Below are 21,761 nucleotides of genomic sequence, written 5' to 3' on the forward strand. Positions count from 1 at the left end.
GGGGTTTCGACAGAAGCCCTCTTTCCCTCAGCCGGCGCCCCCTGCAAGGAGAAACGAGCGGTGCCCCCCCCGCCGGTGGCCTCCATCCCGCCTCCTGTAGCCCTGACCTTCCCGGTTCACCTGTTGCTCACCTGGCTCGCTCTCTCACCTCTGCTGGCAGGTAATGCTTACTTTATTCTCCTCGCTTTCCTTTCCAGCCCTCCGCGCCTTTCGTCCTCCCGTCTGGCCGGCGTGGTGAGAGCTGTGGGTCGGTCCCCAGGTGTCGGGCTTGGCGACCTGAGAAAGTGAAAGGAAAGCGCGAGCCCTCCCACCGCCCCTGAGCCCGGCGCGGAGCTGCCGTTGGGTACAAAGCGCAAGGTGAGGCGCTGGCCAGCGCGCCCCACGCACTCAGCTTGTCCTCCCAGCATTCGTCACCTAGCAAAGCCCAGCGAGAAGGACTAGCCGCTGAACTCGGCCACGATCTCTCCAGCCGCCCTGGTCCTTCCTTCCACTCACCTCTTTTGCAGCCCTTGCGCCCCGGTGTTTCCCGGGGTCCCTCGTTTGGCTGGGGTGGGGGTGGCTAGTTGAGAGGGAGGCAAGGTCAAGGAGAATACAGATCTAGATCTTGAGACATTTGACTTTTTGTGGACTTGAATAACTCTTTCTGAGGGGCCACTGAGAGAAAGGAGGTGACCCAAAGAGAAGCTTAAACAAACCAAAACAACTCTGAACTTGCATGGGAAGAAAGAGCTGAAAAACATCTGATTCCCTTCCTCAAAAAATCTACCACAGAACGAAGGTTAATTTCTCGGTCTGGGAAAACCTAGAGTTTATCTGTCTCCTACTAGCAGTCAAGCATAAAGCTGAGGTGAGTTTTCCCTGGAAGAGTCACCGCTTGTCCTATCTCAGGGACTAGATTTTCTCCATAACGTGGAACGTAAGGTGTAGACAGTTAAGCTACCGTGTGCAAAACGGAAACATCAGATTGATAAAATATTTAAATTGGTACAGTGTTTTCAAACTGCGGGCTGAGAACTATTAGTCATGAAATCCATTTTGATGGGTGGCAACTAGCATTTTTTTCTTTTTTTCAAGAAGGTTCCATGGCCAACATGAGCCTTTAACTCATGACCCCAAGACTGAGAGTCAGTATGCTCTACCAACTGAGCCAGCCAGGTGCCCCACAACCAGCATTTTCACGGAAGAAACTAGGACAGAATTTCAGAATGTTGTCTCATGCGGTAAGGCTAAGAACTCTTTTGTACACTGTTTGGGTCAGTTGTGTCCGTGCATGGATGTACCCACGTGATGTAAAATGTATCTCTCACTGTGGGGTAGAGGTCTAAAAAGATCGAGAAGCACAGAAATAGAGGAGGATTTGTTCACTTCCCAAGAGCATTTCTTTCTATGATTCCTTCAGAAAACCTGTAAGTTATAATTTATCTTACCTCATATTCCATTTACACATCCCTTTTCAGGCACCTCTTTTTTGAGTCATAAACCCAGTGCTGGCAGGTAGAGCAAGAAAACAAAGGCACTGCCACGTGCTGCTGTTGCACATGGTCACTGGGAGAGCCACAGGCAGATGTCCACAAATTGAAAATGAAATATTGTTCGAGACCCACCACCCTGTATGGGCAGGAGGCAGGAAATAAAACATGTTAGATGTTCATGTCAGTGAGGCTATTCGTCAAAATGGTTTCTTCTTCTGGTAATGTTTACTGGGGAAGAAAAACAGTCAGCTGACTCAGCCCCAGTACTTGGAGAACATCTAGAAGTGTAAATCAAATAGTAAAATATCTAGGCACCTGGGTGGTTCAGTTGGTTAAGCCTCTGCCTTCGGCTCAGGTCATGATCTCAGGGTCGTGGGACCAAGTCCCGAGGGCAGGCTCCCTACTCTCCCTCTGCTGCCCCAAACCTGCCATGTTCTCTCTCTCTCTCTCTCTCTCTCTCACAAATAAATAAAATCCTAGAAGAATCAAATAGTAAAATGTCTAGATGATTATGGAAGTTAAGGAGAGAGAGAGAGATTCTGCCTCCCCCATTCTGACCTTCCCCACCAGACCCTCTCCGCCAACATGACTATGAGCGCAGAGAGCATGGCATGGGCTTCTTGACCTGGTAGTGACACAGGTTATATACTCATTTTATTTTATTTTTTAAAAAAGATTTTATTCATTTATTTGAGAGAGAGAAAGTGAGCGAGAGAGAGAGAGAGAGAGAGAGCACAAGCCTGGGGAGAGGCAAAGGGAGAGGGAGGAGCAGACTCCCCACTGAGCGAAGAGTCCCCAGGACCCTGGGATCATGAACTTAGCTGAAGGCAGATGCTTAACCAGTTGAGCCACTCAGGCGCCCTACACTTATTCACAGCCTCTCCACACATGCAAACATACGCATATGTACATGCACACACATATGTTTCACAGTGTGTACACTTTACCATTTTAGCCTTTTTTTTTTTTTTTTTTTTTTTTTTTAGAGAGAGAGTATGAGCCAGGGTGGGGAAGGGAAGAGGAAGAGGGAGACTCTCCCTTAAGCAGACTCTGTGCTGAGTGTGGAACCCAGCGCCGGGCTCCATCTCACAACCCTGAGATCACCACCTGAGCTAGAATCAAGAGTCAGATGCTTAACCGACTGAGCCACCCAGGGGCCCCGTTTTAGCCATTTTTAAGGGTTCTGTTCAATGGCATAAATATATCCACAGTGATGTGCAACCATCACTAATATCCATTTCCAGAACTTTCGCATCATCCCCAACTGAAACTCTACCCATTTTTAAAAAAGATTTTATTTATTTATTTGACATAGAGACAGGCAGTGAGAGATCTAGTGGGAGAGAGACAAGCAGAGGGAGTGGGAGAGGAAGAAGCAGGCTCCCAGCAGAGGAGCCCCATGTGGGGCTGGATCCCAGAACGCCGGGATCACACCCTGAGCCGAAGGCAGACACTTAACGACTGAGCCACCCAGGTGCCCCTGAAACTCTACCCATTAAACAATAACTCACATTTCTCTTCCCCCTCAGCCTCTTGTAACCACGATCCTACTTTCTCTCCCTATGAATTTGATTACTCTAGGTAATTCGTGTAAATGGAATCATACAATATTTGTCCTTTTGTGACTGGCTTATTTCATTTAGCATAATGCTCTCCAGTTTCATCTATGTTGTAGCATGTGTTAGAATTTCATTCCTTTTAAAGGCTGCATAATATTCCAATATATATGTATATATGGATTTTATTAAGTAATCTCTACACCCAACATGGGGCTCGAACTCACCACCCCAAGATCAAGAGTTGCACACTCGACCAACTGAGCCAGCCAGGGACCCCTCCAGATTATATTTTTAAAAATAAAAGTGAACGGTCTGGCTGATTTGGTTTTGCTCACCCTGACATCACATTTTCCCAGCCACACTCTCAAACGACTGGAAACAGAACTACGATTGTGTTGTGTAAAGGCAAATACAAATTAAGAAGAAGAGGTTTAATTCTCCCTTAGAAATAAGGGCAGAGGGAAACTAAGGTAGAACTCCCACCTCTACCCTGCCCTTTTCTTTCTTTTTCTTTCAAAATTTCTTTCTTTATCCCTTTCAAATAGATGAATACCTTCATAATGGCTAAATAATCTCTTGCCAGTCTCCTACCAGGAACCTTTTCCAGGACCTGGGAGCTATCTTTTGAAATAAACATCCAGGGAGTGCTCCAGTCCTCCAGCTACCAGGGAGGCTAAAAGCCTAACTTCTGTGGACTCCTTGCTCTGATTTGCAATACTATCTCATGTCCTAAAGATATGAGAAGTTTGTTTCTCCTTTGGATAAGCCAACAGAGGCAGTCTCCCCAATCACCAAGATAAAGTCAGGACCCACTATTTGTGACAGAACGTCCTGTCAAGTCCTCTCGTTTGAGGACTGGTGGTTGTTTATCCTGAGAACGAGCATATAAGGGCTTGTATCTGCTTGGCTGCACATGCCCGAGATTCCTGTCTGTGTTTTTGCAGTCTGTTAGTTCATTGTAACGAGCATCACCTTCTGGTTTAATGCTTATCCCATAGTAAATCTGTTTTCTTTCTCTGCTCTCTTTGTGCAGAGGTTTTCTGGGTTGGGGGATTTTTTTTTTTAAAGTTGTATTTCCCGAACAGTTGAAAGAGAGCCCAGGAGGGCAGCAGACTCCACTTGCACGTCTTATGTCCCAAGGCCTTTAAATTTTTCGAGAGGATGTCAGGATCTTAACATTCATCTATTTGGGTGGGTGGGGAAGAGTGCAGAACAGCGAATGATAGTGACAGGTTACTGGCCCCGCGGGCAGGGGCCACGGCATTTAATTAATTTAAACAAAAATCTAAAGCTTATGCCCTTATGGCTGGCTGGTCAGTAGCAAACTTAGCAGCATGCTACTTTTTATAAAAAGAAAGAGAAGAATAAAGCTTTTCTGAAAAAAGATGACCTAGATAGCATTTCTCCCCAGATTATATCTTATCTCTCTCTCACAGACTTTTTCCAGCTTACACTCCTGGCCATCGTCCCCTCCCCCAGCCCAGCGCTCAGCTTCACCTAGGCCTCCGCCCTCCCTCCCCTCCGCCTTCCCCTGCCCTCCTGGCGGCCCGCAGGTGAGGCCGCGGTCGGACTACAGCTCCCAGCATGCCTCGAGGACGGGCGGGTCACGTGAGCGTCCGGAAACCCTGGCCGCCGAGCCGCGGGTGAGGTGGCGGCACCGGCGAGGGGCTGCGGGCACGCAGCGGAGCGAGCTGGGCGGTGGGCCGCAGCACGACTATTACGGCGGGTCTCGGGTGCGCTAGCCGCGGCGCGTGGGGTCCGACCGAGAAGGGGCTGGAGCACGGCTTGGGGTGAGGTGTGAGGGCGCCGCCCGCGAGGGCGGTCCGGGGGGTTTCTAGGGACGGAGGGCGACGGCGCGGAGATGCGGCGGGTGGCGGCCGGTGGGTGTGGCGCCGTGGGCTGGGCGGGCCGGCCATTCCCCTCCGCCCGGGTCCCGCTCCGCGGTGCGGGTGTGCGGGGCCGGGCGGGGCCGGCGAGGACCGCAGCGGGAGGAGAGCGGGAGGAGAGCGGGAGGATCGCGGAGGGCCCTCGGGGGAGTCGGGGCCGGGCCGGGCCGCGCCGCGCCACGAGGGCTCTTGTCCAGGAGCAGGGCTGTCGTTCAGACCTCGTGAAGGGACGCTTTTCAGGTAGGGTGCGGAGGAAGGGTTTTGGAAAGGATGCACTGAGGCCAGGGAGGGAGGAGGGTCTTAATGGAATAACTGAGTTTTGTGTTCTGGCAACTACTGTGGCCTCAGTCAAGGAATTTGGTCAAATTACTTATTCGTCATTCCCTCAGTATTCTTATTTGCAGAATGTGGTCTGTTTATTCTCACTTTTGGCAGGGGATAATGGGAATGTGTCCACAGGGGTTTTGGTGTTTCCTGAAATGTAAGATTGTAGGTGATCTCATAGTAACTTATTGCTGTTTATAGGAGAAGAGTGTGTTCCTGGGGTGAGCGAAATCTGAATCTTAATTCCCACCTTTCTTCAGTGTCTTGGTGCTGAATTATTTCTTTGCCATTTGTTGGGTGTTTACTGTGTACCAGGCTCTATACTAGGAACTCTTTAAAATTATCTCATTTAATTCTTAAATGAGGGAATTGAGGCTGAGAGACTTTAAGTGGAAGGTCTGTGGTTCCAACTCGAACTTTAATGCCTTTTTGTCGGCCACATGTGGCTTCACTTAGCATCATTCTTCCATTAATCTTTTTTTTTTCATTATGTTCAGTTAGCCAACATTTTTTTTTTTTTAAGATTTTATTTATTTATTTGACAGAGAGCAAGAGAGCACGCCCAGGGGGAGGTGCAGAGGGATGGGGATAGCAGACTCCCTACTGAGCAGGGGCCAGATGAGGGCTCCCATCCCAGAACCCTGGGATCACGACCTGAGCTGAAGGCAGATGCTTAACTAACTGAGCCACTCAGACACCCAGATTTTTTTTTTTTAAAGATTTTATTTATTTATTTGACACAGAGAGAGACAGCCAGTGAGAGAGGGAACACAGTCAGGGGGAGTGGGAGAGGAAGAAGCAGGCTCATAGCGGAAGAGCCTGATGTGGGGCTCAATCCCATAACGCCGGCATCACGCCCTGAGCCGAAGGCAGACGCTTAACCGCTGTGCCACCCAGGCGCCCCCCCCTTTTTTTTAAAGTACAATCTATCCCCCAGTATGGGGCTCAAACCCAGACCCCAAGATCAAGGGTTGCATGCTCCACCTACTGAACCAGCCAGGTGCCCCAAGAGGGAAAGATTTCTATCTTGAAAACTCCTTGTCTTTGGAATATGTTTAAAATACGTAGGAAGAATGTAGTTTTAGGAACTTGGAGTAAGACAAGAAAATTTTACAGGTAAGTGCTAAGTACTTTCCATCTGTGGTAATGCAACAATTTCAGAAGAGAGAAAAATTACAGAAGATTGCAGTTTTGAGTGGAAGGGTTCAGGTAGTACAAGTAAATGGCATCAAATGAGATGTGGGATGAAAAGGATATTTGCGTAAGTGTCAAGCATTGAGGTGCTAAATTACAACATGCACAATACTGTCAAAATAAGTCAACTCAGCTATGCATTTAATACTCTTCCAGCTGCCTTTTTATATTTCAGTACACATAATCTTTTTACTTTGCAAATGTAAAAACTGAAGTCTGCCAAGTGAAGTCATTGCCCATTTTAATGTCCTACGCCCTGAGTAATAGTGGTTACACTATTACTAGTAAGGTGTGGGTTTTTTTTTTCCATTCTGAATTTATACCTCTAAGCATATCAGTGTGCAAGTACCTAGCGCAGTGCCTGGCACTTTGAAAGTATTTGGTGTTGGTTATGATCAAAGAATTCATTCATTCACAAAATCTTTATTGATGGTTCTAAATGTTCTGCTAGGTGCTGGAGATATAGCCGTGGACTTAAGACAGATGAGACCACTGGCTTTTGGGGAGTTTACAGATGGACAATCCACATGTAAACAGTTAAACCAGAATAATTCGATTGGGAGCAATGCTATGAAGGGAAGAAACAGAGACAGAGATGAGAGAGGTCACTGAATAACTGCCCCAAGCATTGTAGATAGGGCCATCAGGGCACACACTGAGGGAGATGACTTGAGGATGAGCCAAGAAAAGGAAAGAGCAAGCCATTTGCAAAGAACCAGGAGAAAAGCATTTCGGGCAGTGGAACAACAAATGCAAAGGCCCAAAGCAAGAAAGGGCTCAGGGACAAGAAAATAATTAGGTGTGGGGAGGGTGCCATGAGCGAGGAAGAGTGGTACCGGCAAGGGTGGGGTGGAAGGTGGGCAAAGAGGAGGAAGGAAATGGGCTAGCTTCTCACTGTATTGAAGTATGGCTGGCTCCATCCTGGCAAAGGATCGGGAACCGCCCAGATGTCTGGTAGGAGATTGGGATGTGGTAACTCTGTAGGTGCGGATAAGGACAGATCTCTAACCTCTGATAAGTGAAGAAAAGAAAGGGGTGCTGGGGTGGCTCAGTCGGTGAAGCGTCTGCCTTTGGCTGGGGTCTTGGTCCCAGGGTCCTGGGATCAAGCCCCGTGTGGGGATCCTTGCTCAGTTGCGAGTCTGCTTCTGCCTCTCCCACTCCCCTACTTGTGCTCTCTTCCTCTCTCTGTGTCAAATAAATAAATAAAATCTTCGAAAGAAAAAAAGGTGCAGAATAGTGCGTGTGATAGGTTGTTTTGTGGATGTGTACGAGGGGCTCTACCTGGAGTGTATGCATGGGCATGGATTCTGCGAGGATGTAGGACACACAGGGCGATGAGATCACAGAGGGAGACATCATTGTATATACCCTTTGATGTCTTTTGCTTTTTTTGCCTTATGCATGTATAACCTATTGAAAATCAATAAAACAATTTAAAAAAAAACCCCAATCTCTCAAAAATCATTGCCTCAGGCAGTCTGCTCCTTCATCCCTAGCCTCCTTTTGCCAACCACAGCTGTGAACTCCACTGCTCTCCCCATTAACCTTCCTATTTTACTACCGACACTGGGGTATTCAGGCTTTGAAGGCCATGCAGAGTTCCATATTCTTATCTGAGTCCTGGGAAACCATTATTCTGTTTTGAGCAGAGGAGTGAGAGAGCTGATTTCTTTTTTCTTTTTTTTTTTAAAGATTTTATTTATTTATTTGACAGAGAGAGAGAGCCAGCAAGAGAGGGAACACAAGCAGGGGGAGTGGGAGAGGAAGAAGCAGGCTCTTAGTGGAGGAGCCTGATGTGGGGCTCGATCCCAGGACTCTGGGATCACGCCCTGAGCCGAAGGCAGATGCTTAACCACTGTGCCACGCAGGCGCCCCGAGAGAGCTGATATCTGTTTTAAGATCCATTTCTGGCTGATGTGTGGAGAATGAGTTGGGGGCAGGGTTGATGTAGAAATGGTGAAACCTGCAGAAGGCTGTCGGGATTGGCTTGCTGGGAGATATGGTGGTTAATCTTGGTAGTGGCAGTGGGGGTGAAGAGAGGAGGATGGATTTGGGTTGTATTTTGGGAGGTAATGGGTTGGTGTGGAAGCTGAGAGAGAGAAAAGGAAAAGTGAAGGATAAGTCCTGGTTACCTTGGGCAGCTTGGGAGGAATGGTGGTATCATTTATGAGGTGGGGAATATTGGGGGAGGAATAGGTCTGGAGGGAGGAATGAAGAATTTTGCTTCAGATCCATGGAGGCATATCACGTGGACAGTTGGCTGTACTCTTGGGAACCCTGGAAGGTCCCAGTTAGAGCCCTAGTTCTGGGGGGTCATTGGCAGAAAGCCATTGTACTAGGGGAAGGAGCAAGAAGGATGCTAGAAATTTAAAGAGCAAAGTGTGAAATTGTCATCTTAGAGGTTGAGGAAGCAAAATAATTAGGGAAGTGTAGACATGCTGGGCAGTGTTGCATGTTCTTTGAGGTTTGTGGTTTTGAATCTAAAAAGCGAAATCGGCTTGCTTGTGTGATTTTTCTGTGGCAAAACGCAACTACTTGGGTGCAGGGAAGGAGGACAGAGGCAAGCAAGCAAAAAAAAAAAAAAAAGGGGGGGGCCTCCAAGGGAGTTGGTTAGATTCTAAGTAAAGACGGAAATGAGGACAAAAGGAGGGTAATGGAGAACAGAAAAATGGTGAGGTGACCGAATTGGGAGCCTTGCTGAGGTAAATGACCGTTGAGTGGGAAGTGGGAGAGCAAGCCATTCTGTGGAGGGAAAGAACATAGGGTGTTTGCAGCCTAGTCTGGGGAGGTGATGTAGGTACTGGACCAATTTGGACCACGGAGTGGGTTTTCGGTGTGGGGCAGAGGAAGAGATTGGTGGTGAAGAGGACAGGGGAGGAACAATTGAGCCACCTGGCTGTTGCGCTGGGACGGGAGGAAGGAAAGTGAGGCAAGGGGCTGTCTCAGTGAGAGCAGAGTGCTGGGAGGTCAGGAGGTGACAAGGCTTCAGGGCAGCCGGCAGGAGAGTCCTCCCCCACCAGCCTGAGTTCAGACAAGCTGGGGTCTTGTGAGGAGGAAGAGTGACCGTGAGAAGAAAGACAACTTCTTGAGAGACCTCAGAGGAGGCAGGGTCATCTGGGGCCAGGCAGGAGTCTGAGGCAAAGAACTTTCAGAGGAGGGTGACCATGTGGAGAAGTTCATTCACCGCATATCTAGATTTCTTTCCAGAGAGCAAGATAAGAAGATTGGGGTGGGGTGAAGTTTGGGTCAGGTGACATGGGCCAGATGCTTTACGAGTGCCATCTCCTTTCCTGCCAGCCTCCCCCCACCCCCACCCCCCTCGTACATTGATCACGTAATATGGAGTGTTCCATTCTGAAAAATACCTTGTGTGGGTGATCTTCTGGGACTCAAAAAAGCTTCATTATGAATCAAATGAGTTAACGATTATCAGCTTGTTTTGAAAAGTAGAACATGGCTCAGTGGTTCTGGATCCTTTTTGATGGCAAGGATTTTATTTTGAATAAGTTTTGTTTTTAAAAGCTAATTCTTGTTCTCATTAGATAGTTGTATATTCAGTATCCATTGATTGAGAAAATACTAAATGGTAAGCTACTATGAATTTAGAAATACTTAAATGAATTTTGGTTTTATTAATTATAACAGCATTTATGTACACTTGAAAAATGTTAGATATTTTTTCTGTCTGTATTTAGAGCAGGAAAGAAAATGGTCTTCAGAAAGTAGGATGTGCCTGATGGATTCAGACTTGGCAGAAACTCTCGGCACTTCCCCAGGGTCGCAGAGCTCACAGATGATTAGAAATTACTTCTGTAATGTAGGGAATATAAGTGCAAGGTATTATTATTATTATTAATTACTGTAATTACTTAGGAGCAGATGCTATAATAGTATTCATTTTAAGTGGCATTCTGCCAACAGCAGGTGAATATTTAAAACTATTTTCCCGGTGTACTTATTAAGCCCTTTCTGTCTTGTCACTGTAGCTAAGGAAAAAGTGGTTTATTTAGAAATGAAATCCAGATGGTCTCAAACAGCTTGGTAGTCATGTAAGGTTATTAATGTAACTGTACAACCTTGAAATACACAACCATTATTGCTAAGGCAATGTAATCCCAATCTGGTAGAGTGTACCTTTTTGGAATTATTATTTTACCTGATAAATTACTGAACTTCATAAATCATATCCTTTCCTGAAGTACTCAGTACACTGTTTTGAGGTGTGAATGTGTTCATCATAGAGCTACAATTTACATAAAGTTTTGAGTTGTTCCACTGGGTTTCATGTTTAATTTAGGGGATGGAGGTAAATTTAGCAGTGACACTAATAGCCCTCGGGTTTGTAAATTATAGAAAGAAAGTTTATTTGTTACATCTTGTAAGTGGAATTTTAATATCCTGCTTGGCTCATTATTTTCTGAACATTTTTCAGGCAAAAGATTAAATGAAATTACCTACATTCTACTGATGTGGCATTAATAATCCTGGGCAGGTCAGTGGCTAAAATAATTATCTTTTTTTTTTTAAAGATTTTATTTTTTATTAGACAGAGATAGTGAGAGAGGGAACACAAGCAAGGGGAGTGTGAGAGGGAGAAGCAGGCTTCTCGCAGAGCAGGGAGCCTGATGAGGGGCTTGATCCCAGGGCCCTGGGATCGTGACCTGAGTCGAAGGCAGACGCTTAACGGCTGAGCCACCCAGGCGCCCCTAAAATAATTATCTTAATACCTTACATACATTGTTTATTTTAGTCTTATAACTCTCAGAAGAGATAGGCCATTTTATAGATGACCATCTGTGATTCATAAAGATTGGCTTGTCCTGGGGTGCCTGGGTGGCTCAGCTGGTTGAGCGCCTGCCTTTCGCTCAGGTCATGATTCCGGGGTCCGGGGATCAAGCCCCACATCTGGGGATCGAACCCCTGCTCAGCGGGGAGCCTCCTTCTCCCTGCTGCTCCCCCTGCTTGTGCTCTCTCTGTCAAATAAAAATAAATAAAGTCTTTAAAAAAAAAATATTGGCTTGTCCAAGGGCTTACAGCCAGTAAGTGAAACAGCTGTAATGTTTATATAATTTTAACCACTTCAACTTTGTACCTTTTATCCAAAAGTTTCAGGAATGGCTTTTGGCTGGTTCTGTCGGCATGTAAGGTTTGGCTACATCTATCAAGCTGTGGCTAGTGAAAACATGAGTATAATAGAAGTTACAAGGAGCACAGCCTTGAAAGCAAAGCCCTGTGATTTCCCAATTTCAGTATTGGGAGTTCTTGAGTTTGTCACCCACCTTGGCTGTTGTAATACATGTAGCATACAGGTCATTTTGTTAATTTAATTTAATTTTTTTCTAATATGCAGGTAAATTATAGGGCTTTTCCAATGCTGTGTATGTTTTCCCTTCTGATTGTAAAAGTAATATACACCTTTATTGTAGAATTTTTAGGAAAGGATATAGAGAATTAAAATTACCCATAATGCTGATACCCAGAGAGAAGTAGTATATTCCCTATTTATTTGTAAAGATTATGTAAACATAGAGTTGAGTTGATTATATTTATAAGTCATATCTTACTTTTTTTGTTTTGGTAAGCTTCGCCCAATGTGGGTCTTGAACTCATGACCCCGAGATCAAGAGTCACATGCTCTACTGACTGAGCCAGCCAAGCACCCCATTTTTTACTGTTTTTATGTGACATTTTCTCATGTCATTAAAAAGCCTTAATTCATCATGTCAAATGATTATAAAATATTCAGCCATATGGCTATTCCATAATTTATTTAATCATTCCCCTTTTAATTGCATATTTAGGTTGTTTCTGCAGACTAATAACTGGAGGCATTAAGTTTAGATGCTTACTTTGTCAGAGCACGGTGCAGCTTTCAGAGGGGACCAAGGAGCCGTGAGAGGAAGTAGTGGAGACAGATGGGATGGGAGTGGCCCTGCCTTTTTCCCCGGCTTCCTTATGACTGACACAAAGTTTATTACTTTAATATAAAAAAGGTCCTTTGACACTTTGTGAAAACTACTTTTGTTTATAGACCTGAATGTATCTTGTATTTCTTTAGGTGTAGATCCCTGGAAATTGAATTCTTGTGTCAAAGGCTCTTGATGAACATGCTCTATTATCTTTCTGTAAATATTACGTTTCACCTCCCTCAGCAGCATATGAGAGAGAGTTCAGGAGTCACTAGACCTTGAACTGCACTGCACACAATCTTTTTTAACTATGAAAACGTTTTCTTGCCTTACTTGGCATTTCTTGGGTTACTGGTAAGATTGGAGCTTTTATTTGATAAGTTTAATAGCCATTTCATTTCTTCTGAATTGCCTAGTCATTTCCTTTCCTCATTTTTCTGTCAGAATTAGTGATTTTCTCTCTTTTTTTTAAGATTTTATTTTTAAGGTGCTTGGGTGGCTCAGTCAGTTAAGCGTCTGCCTTCGGCTCAGGTCATGATTCCAAGGTGCTGGGATTGAGCCCCATGTCAGTCTCTCTGCCCAGCAGGGAGTCTGCTTTATCCCTCTCCTTCTGCCCCTCCACCTCACTCATGCTCTCTCTCTCGCTCACTCTTTCTGTCTCAAATAAATAAATAAAATTTAAAAAAAAAAGATTTAATTTTGTCTCTACACCCAATGTCAGGCTCGAACTCACAACCCTGAGGTCAAGAGTTGTATGTTCTGACTGAGCCAGCCGGGCGCTCCTGAATTAGTGATTTTCTTATCAGTTTGTGTGAGAGTTCCATTAGGATGTAATCTTTTGTGAAGGATTTTTCTTTTTTAGGACTTGTTATAAACATAATTATCGATCTAGTTTTCTGGTGTCGAGTTAGCCCATGTGATTTTTTTCAAGGCCTGATAATATACTGACTGGTTAGAAGACTAAATAGTTCAGTTGTTGGATAGACTGCCTATTTTAAGTAATGTTGATAATGCATTTTGTCTTTCCAGAAAGAAGAAATGATGTAAATAATTTACTATCCAAACTTTAAGGTCAGAGGTGAGAAGGAAGGTCAGGAAGACTATGGCCTGGCCAAATATTTTTCAGAGAGGAACTCTGTTCTCCCGGTTCAGCCATCATCATGTTGTTGTGTTCCTGCTCACCTTCTTCAGGTATGTTCGTTGCTCAAGCTGTGCTCTTGTGTTTTTTGGTTTTGTTTGGTTGAGGGAGCTAGTTATTGGCACGGCAAGTGTTCAGTGCAGCGATTGGCACGGGCTTAAGAAATAGGCTAGTTATTGTTTCTGTTGTGCTTTCTGGTACCTTTTTTCAAGGACCATTTTGCCCATGTATGGCAATGTCCAGAGGCATTTTTGGGTGTCACACCGGGGGAAGGGGTGCCTCTTGCAGTGGGTAGAGACCAGGGATGCTGCTGTAGATACTACAGTGCACGGGCGAGCCTCCCACAAGAGAGAATTTGGGGGGCCCAAAATGTCAGTAGTGCCATGGTTGAGAAACCCTGGTTTCATATAGTTTGTTAGCTGTTGAAACCCGGAGCTTCAGAACAAAGGGTGCGCATATTCAGGGACTGCTCTGTGCATCCTTGAGCAGTGAAGGTGGTATGAGACACTAGTGAGGAGCTCTAGTAACTCCTGCGAGATCCCGAGTGTTAGCGTGACTGAGAGATCTTCCATGTTTATGATTCTGTGGCCCTCCATGGCTCTCTTTGTGGTCCATAGATGCCATAAGCCAGGCTCTTTGGTTTTAGGAGCCATGTTACTTATAACCCTGTGACTCAGCTATTTTGATTATATCTTCTGGGTAGATTTTGTTTGTTATTAATCTTTATTGAAGGCACCACAAATGATGTGATTTATTTGTTTTAAGGCAGAAACTAGGAAATGGTTCGCTATGTAAGAGTTGATAGGTAATTTTGGATGCTTGCTTTAGGGTTACCCATTTGGGAGGGGTGACAGGAGCATCAGTAGGTGGAAAAGACAGGACTCCAGAGAAAGCTGCTTAATGGCTAATGCATCAAGGGGCCAACGGTTGTTAAAGACTTAAAATTCTTTACGGAACTGCCCCATGATTTATCTTCTAGGTGGAGGGATAAGTTGTGAGTGAACACAGGGGCTCATATTGAGAAAATTAGTTAGTTTTTTCTTTTGCTTGGCAGAGACTGTTCAATTGATAGTTTTCATAAGGCAGTACTTTTCCTTTTTTTTTTTTTTTCCAAGAGAAGAATTCTAAAATTGAATGAAACAAATGGGACTATATCTGGGATTTTATCAAATTCCATTTTCTTTGCTATCCATTCAGCCGTATTTCTTTTCTCTTTTGCAGTTATTCGTTGCTCCACGCATCAAGAAAAACTTTCAGCAATGTCAAAGTCAGTATCTCTAAGCAGTGGACCCCAAGTGCTTTTAACAAGTCAATTAGACTGCCTGTAGAGGTAAGCAGAGCAAATGCTAGGGTGGGTTTAGGAAGGGAGCTGTGCCCACCCTCTGAAATCCTCTCAAGTTCTTCTACTTTCATTCATCTGCCTAGGACTCTGAAATGGCTGTTGCCTATGGCATAAAACCCAAACTATTCTGCTCGATTTCTTAGCTTGCCCTGACTCGGGTCTGTCCTACCCTTCCATGCAGCTTCCTTCTCACTGTTCTGTGGTGACGCATGTCTGGCGAAGTTGGGTTTCACAAGTACCTGAACTCATTTCTGCCTCTGAGATTTTGCTCATATTCTTTTGTATGCTCCTTTGCTTTCTTCCCACCCATCTGAATCTTGCTTTTTCCTTTGTGGCAAGATGAAATGCCACTTTTTCTTTTTTTTAAGTCATCTCTACACCCAGCGTGGGGCTCAAACTCACGACCCTGAGACCAAGAGGCACATGCTGTACTGACTGAGCCAGCCAGGCACCCCTAAAATGCCACTTTTTCTATCAAGTCCCCCCCCCCCCCCTTTCACTTATTTTTTTTTCCCCTTCTGAAAGGTGTATACGGTGTGTTACATAATTTAATATCTCAGTGTTCACACACTTTCTGATTGTTTCATTTGCTTGTGTCTTGCTTAAGAGTCTAGAAGTTAAGGAGTATGTATCCACTTCCTTGAATTCATTATGGATCAGGTGAATTCTTTGATGACAGTTTGGAATGGAGATGCTATTCTTTACAATATCCTACATCAATACGCAAGTCCATTCCACTCATTCTTTACCGCATTCCTTGAGTTCTACCTATGTGGAGTTATATACATACATATTAACATTTTTGGCATGTCTTCTTCTTCTTCTTCTTTTTTTTTTTTAAGGTTTTATTCATTTGAGAGACAGAGAGACAGAGAGGATAAGCTGGGGGAGGGGCGGGACAGAGCGAGAGGGGAAGCAGACTCCCCACTGAGTGGGGAGCCCAACACGGGGCTTGATCCCAGGACCCCTGAGATCATGACCTGAGCCAAAGTCAGATGCTTAACTGACTGAGCCGCCTAGGCGCCCCAGCATGTCTTATTTCTTAAAATATTTTCCCCTTAATTGGATCAATTAAAAGTTGACAGAGATCTGAAGGTTACAGAACTATCCCCTCAAAATGTGATTAAGTTACTTAGTCAATTGTTTATTGAGGGTCTGTCTTGCGTAAACACTGTTCTAGGCAGTGAGCATACCCCCCCCAACACAAAAAAGCCTAGAGAGAGGATCAAAAGGAAAAAAAAAGCCTGTCCTGACAGAACTAATGTTTTGTTGAAGATGCTCTTGTACGATTTTTTTCCCCACCTCCCTTTATTTAAAGTTTCCTTTTGGGTGCCTGGGTGGCTCAGTCAGTTAAGCATCTGCCTTTGGCCCAGGTCATGATCCTGGGGTCCTGGGATGGAGCCCGCATTGGGCTCCCTGCTCAACAGGGAGTCTGCTTCTCGCTCTGCCCCTCTCCCTGCTCATGCTCTCTCTCGCACTCTCTCTCTTTCTCCCTCGCAAAAATAAATAAAAAATCTTAAAAATTTTATTTATTTATTTAGTTAGTAATCTCTATACCCCCATGGGGCTCAAACTTATGACCCCATCGAGAGTTGCATGCTCTTCTGACTGAGCCAGCCAGGCGGCCCTCTTGTACAATTTTTCTTGAATTTAAGTTATCAGGAACTTTTAAAAGGAAAGAGGACTAGATTTCACACTGAGTCTTGACTAGTGTTGTATGCACAGTGAGTATGTCTAAATGATCAGGTGACTTGTCACAAACCTTCAAGACGGAATGGCCTTAGAGGGATCGTGTGCTCTAACCTCTCAGCCAGAATAGAATCTTTCTTTGTCATTATTGAAAGATGACTCTCACCTTCTGCTTTAATACTTTGAGGACGTTCTTTCTTGTATTGAGGGAAAAGTATTCTGCTGTTTAGTTTCGCTCTTGGGTTTTCTTCTGAGGCACGCGTAGTGGTTGATCCCTGCTGCATGACAGCCTGCTGAATAGTCAAAGAAAACCTGTCTCCCTAAGTTTCTCTCGTTGAGGCCAGACATCGCTGGCTCCTTCATCTGTAGTGTGGTACACTCTGCTCTAACTGCAGTACTGCCGGGTCTGACTAGTATACAGAATGATCGGGTTTCATTTAGGTACCGAGTTTCTGGTTATACTGCCTAAGGCTGCCTTTGTTTTTTAGATGACTGAGTTGGGGGTTCCCAGGACCACCCCCAGGTTTGATGATTCACTAAGAGGACTCACAGGACTCAGCTTATAGTCCTACTCACAGCTATGGTTTATTCCAGTGAAAGGATACAGAGCAAAATCAGCAAAGGGGAAAAAAGGCACACGGGCTGAGGTCTGGAGGAAGCCGGGTGCAAGTTTCCAAGAGCGCATGTCTGGTGGAGTCACATAGGATGGATGTAATTCTTCCAGCAACAAGTTGTGACAACAGTGGCGGAATCTTGTAAACCAGGGAAGGTTATTAGAGACTCAGCACCCAGGGTTTTTGTTGGGACTGGTCGTATAGGCACCCTGTGCCTGGCACATACAAAAATTCCAGACTCTCAGAGGGAAAGCAGGTTCAGCATAAACCACATTGTTTGTACAAGCAGTTTAGGTATAGTGAACCACTCTTAGCAGGGAAGGATGGGAACCCTCCTGAAATCCCAGTTCCTAGAGGCCAGCCAGGGGCTTGCGTCACAAGTAGGCCCTTTTGAGGAGAACAGTCTGGGGCCTGCCGTGTTAACTCTTTCCTGCCAGTAACTATGTCACATTATTAGCTCTTATGGGACTTGCATTAGCTTTTCTGTTTGGGTGTTTGTTTATTTACTTACTCTAGTTGCTGCTACAATAGGTTTCATCATTCTGGTTTTTCAGAACTATGGATTAAATAGTTTGGGTGGATTGGTTATATAGAAGTCAAGTTCAGACTGATCCTGAAGATCTTTGTACTTCTGTCTCTGAGTCATGGACAGCTGTGCTGACCTTCCGTTCCTTTCTTTAGACCTTAAGGTCTGAGTTTTTTCCTTCCTGAAGCCCACTGCTGGGAGTGGAGCTGCTAGGGCCATCTGTTCCTTTCACTCTTCCTGTGCTTCTGGGTCTGTAACTGTCAACCCTGGCCTCCCTTTGAGACTTGCTTTCTTGTCCAAAGTGGGAAGCGTTTCTAGAACTGGAAGTTTATGTGGAATTATTCTGAAAAATATTTTGCTTATATATTGTTAAACATTTCTTAAGTGTCCTGAACAGCATCATCAAAAATTACTTAAGATAGCTTTCATTTTTATGCACAGCTATCTGAGGTGCTTTACAAAAAGAATTAAGCACATACAGTCCCTTTACCTTGAGAATTTATAATGGATCCCGCTGATTTGGACAAACTTTGAAAACAGCCAGTGAACATAACATAAAATCTATGTTTAGAGGTAATAAGGAAGTAATGGTTAAATTTGACATGTCAGACAACTTGACTGAAAATTGTAAACAGAATTTTATTCACTAAATTAAAGCCTTACCTCTCTAGACAGTATAGTCTTTCCATAAGCATAGTGTGGGGGGCCTCCACTGTGCAGGAGAGGGAAGCGGGATTCAGGGTGTCCTCAGCATTCCATCTCAAGGTCATCCACAGCCACTCTTCCCCTGAAGAACCTCACGTCAGCGGAAACCACTCACTGTAGGCAGAGAACAAACCCCTGAACGCAGGTCAGCATTAGCTCATCCTCCGCTCACCACTGCAGGAAGCTCTTGTCAGTGGGTCCTACCCCATGCCTCACCCGCACTCGGTGATGAACATTCTCACTTAGGAAACCCATACTGTCACTGTTGATGTAAGCACGCAATTTTGTGTTTCCAGGAAGTGCCTCAACACGCAGCTGTTCTCGTAGGCTCGTGCAACCCCTCCCCTCCAGACACAGGAAAACCCCACATTCATACAGGCTGGTGGGTTTATGTGATAATTGTACACACATGCAGGCCAGCTCAAACCACTGAAGCGTGTGGGGTTTCAGCATGGTAAAGTCATTTTGTCGGTGACTTTCACAAAACATTGGATGATTCACTGTGTTTATATGGACCATTTCTCACTTAGTATACTCTTCTTGATCTGACTTCTATGATTGGCTTAAACTTTCTTTTCTAGGCTTTTTCTGTTATCCTATTTTCTGTATCTTTGTGTTAGTCCTACTTTGTTTTTTTAGTTTTTGGTTTGGTTTTGTTTTCTACTTGTTAAGTAAGCCATCAAAAGTATATTTCAGCTGAATTCTGGCAGTGAAGCAGAAGAAACCTGTTTAAAATCTGTCAGTTCTTGTGAAAACCACACCTGCCGGGAGTTTTGGGTGACCTCTTGAGAGAATAAAAGAAAAACTCCAGAAACCAAGCAGCTGCTTGAGGCCGCTGTCTCTAGCTCACATTGGTGTGTGCCCCACAGGGCTTAATCCTGGGTCCTGATGAACATCAGGGTCAGAGATTGTGGTCCGAGGGAAAATGTGGCAAAATAACTCTAATTGGAGAACTTTAGGGCCCCACTTAGCGCACTGAGACACTGATGGATCTTAGCCCTGGAAGCTCTTTTCTATCATGACAGCACTGTGTGAGGTGGTGTTAAAGGAGCAAGACCGGTGCCACAAGCCACACAGAAGTGAGTCCCAGTCCTTTAGAATCACACTTTATATATTCTTTTATAATTTTGCTTTCTTTTCAAGATTTTTTTTTATTGCTGATTATGATTTTTTCTTCTTAATATTCTAAAGTCACAATTTCTTTTCTGTAACAGCCCGTCTCAGAAATCATTTATTCCCATAGTCCTCTAAATTTTTGCTCTGAGGATCATCCCAAAGAGCTTTTGGTTATGTGGGTTCATATTTTTAGATACTTACTGTTTTAGAAATTAAAACTGAGAAATTGAAAAAAAATACATCAGTTTTCAACAATAAAAAGGGCAGGTGTGTCTATGTGGCTCAGTTGGTTAAGCATCTGACTCTTTTTTTTTTTTTAAAGATTTTATTTATTTATGTGACAGACAGCCAGCGAGAGAGGGAACACAGCAGGGGAGAGGGAGAGGAAGAAGCAGGCTCCCAGCCCAGGAGCCTGATGTGGGACTCGATCCCGGAACGCCAGGATCACGCCCTGAGCCGAAGGCAGACGCTTAACGACTGTGCTACCCAGGCGCCCCAAGCATCTGACTCTTGATTTCAGCTCAGGTCATGATCTCAGGGTTGTGGGGTCAAGCCCTGGGTCGGGTTCCACACTGAGCACAGAGTCTGCTTGAGGTTCTCTCTCTCCATCTCCCTCTGCTTCTTCCCCCACCTCTAAAATAAGTAATAAATAAAATCTTAAAAAGTTCTTTTTTTTGTTATTTTTAAGTGAATTAAATAAATTCATAATGTGTTAACATAAATAACATTTTATGAAAAACGTTTTTTTCGGGAACAAAATCACTTCATGAAGAGAGTGGCATTGATTTACATTTTTGCAAATCTCATGTCTGGCTTAATAGAAGATAGTAGCTTTTCATGTCTGCTTCTGAATTCAGTCTCTTGCAACATGATCCTTTGAACCATACGAAAAGAATTTGACCTCTGACAGATACATAGTGGGAAGGGGAGAAGTATTTTAATAGCCTTTTCAGTTAATTGTGGGCATTCATCTTTGATACTACACCAGAATTTGACAAGTGGCAATTTCTTAAAGGTTAGTTGCCATGTGGAATCTGAAACTGTATCAATTAACTTTTTATACCCTTACATTAAGATCCATTTGTCTGTCTTGTCTTTGAATGGATTCTGAAATGACAGGCTTATTTCGTTCTTTTTTGAGGAAATATCTGCCAAATACCCAAATCTGAATAACTATAGCTTGTCTGTCAGTCATTCTTTCAAGTGAAAAACAGCCCCCTCGCTTGCTGCGCAGCTGCTTTCCCGCGGGACAGCCGTGGTCCTTCGGTTTGCTGAGTGCGGGTGCACTCTGTCCACTCCAGCACACAGAGTATCAAAGATAAGTGTACTCGGGCCAGACTTAATACAATGAATACTTCTTACTGCTCAACAATTTTTTTTTAAACATTCTTATTTATTTGAGAGAGAGAGAGTGTGTGTGTGTGTGTGTGTGTGTGGTGGAATAGAAGGAGAGGGACAAGCAGACTCTGCCCTGAGCGTGGAGCCCACGGGCTCGATCTCACGACCCTGAGATCCTGACCTGAGCTGACATCAGGAGTCCAGCGCTCAACCAACGGAACCACCCAGGCACTGCACTACTCCACAAATATTTATTGAGCATCTAACATGTACCGAGGATGTTCTTAAGTGAAATTAGTTTTTTTTTTTTTATACTGTGACTGTGGCAATAAATATAGCGATTATTAGTATTTTTTTAAAATATAGCAATTAATAGTATGGTTTAGTGTAACTGCCTTGACTCCTGCTGAGCCACACGAGTTTTACATGACCCCCCCCACCTGCGTTTGCATCATCAACGGAAAAGTTAAAGGGCAAAAGCAGGTCATGTTTTAGTATTGTGCAGATAGCTTTGACCTTGCAGGCCTTTTGGCATGTGCGTTGCCTTGCCTACAGAGTGCCGACTTCCTCTGTTCAACCTCCCCAGGATTCTGTGAGGCTGTAGGTGATGGTGCTCTGAGAAATGGGAAGGCCTGATAGGCACCGGCGGGGACTGACGTGGTTCTTGTTGTGTCGCTGCAGATCTGGAACAGCAACCATTTGTTTCCCAGCGCAGAGGAGGCCACTCTTTTCCTCGGGACCCTGGATACTATTTTCCTCTTCTCTTACGCTGTGGTAAGTTTTAGAATTTGAGGGTTTTAGATTGAGGAAAGATGGAAATGGAAATGACTCCCAACCTTATGAAGTGTGTAAGGGATTCTAGAATTTGCTGACTAAGGAGAGTTCAGCATTGCTGAAGTTGATATTCTGTGTCCCTCCCATCCGTCCATCCATCCATCCATCCACCTAT

The 21,761-nt window shown here is 44.6% G+C and overlaps 2 protein-coding genes across 10 annotated transcripts in view; one reads left to right on the forward strand and one right to left on the reverse strand.

Moving 5' to 3' along the window:
* The window catches only part of RAB19 (RAB19, member RAS oncogene family), a 13,623-nt gene extending 12,901 nt beyond the window's left edge, over positions 1–722 (reverse strand). The window contains exons 1-2 of one of the 4 annotated variants that reach the window (XM_008697350.2): positions 496–722; positions 172–276 (exon numbers count right to left, since the gene is read on the reverse strand). The gene's annotated coding sequence lies outside the window, so the exon portion shown is untranslated. Of the gene's footprint in view, positions 1–131; positions 464–495 lie in introns of those variants that run through there. The other 3 variants (XM_008697349.2, XM_040643934.1, XM_040643933.1) reach the window with 3 other exon arrangements.
* A 3,927-nt stretch (positions 723–4,649) lies between these two features.
* SLC37A3 (solute carrier family 37 member 3) overlaps positions 4,650–21,761 on the forward strand; it is a 45,490-nt gene continuing 28,378 nt past the window's right edge. For 3 of the 6 annotated variants that reach the window (XM_040643935.1, XM_040643939.1, XM_040643940.1), the window contains exons 1-4: positions 4,656–4,821; positions 13,374–13,535; positions 14,704–14,812; positions 21,494–21,586. In XM_040643935.1, coding sequence (XP_040499869.1) covers positions 13,447–13,535; positions 14,704–14,812; positions 21,494–21,586 — 291 coding nt within the window. In that variant the 5' untranslated portion in view covers positions 4,656–4,821; positions 13,374–13,446. Of the gene's footprint in view, positions 4,827–10,867; positions 10,928–13,373; positions 13,536–14,703; positions 14,813–21,493; positions 21,587–21,761 lie in introns of all 6 variants that reach the window. The other 3 variants (XM_040643936.1, XM_040643938.1, XM_040643937.1) reach the window with 3 other exon arrangements.

Source organism: Ursus maritimus, unplaced genomic scaffold (genome assembly GCF_017311325.1).
Source record: "Ursus maritimus isolate PB19 unplaced genomic scaffold, ASM1731132v1 scaffold_3, whole genome shotgun sequence".
Lineage (NCBI taxonomy): Eukaryota > Metazoa > Chordata > Mammalia > Carnivora > Ursidae > Ursus > Ursus maritimus.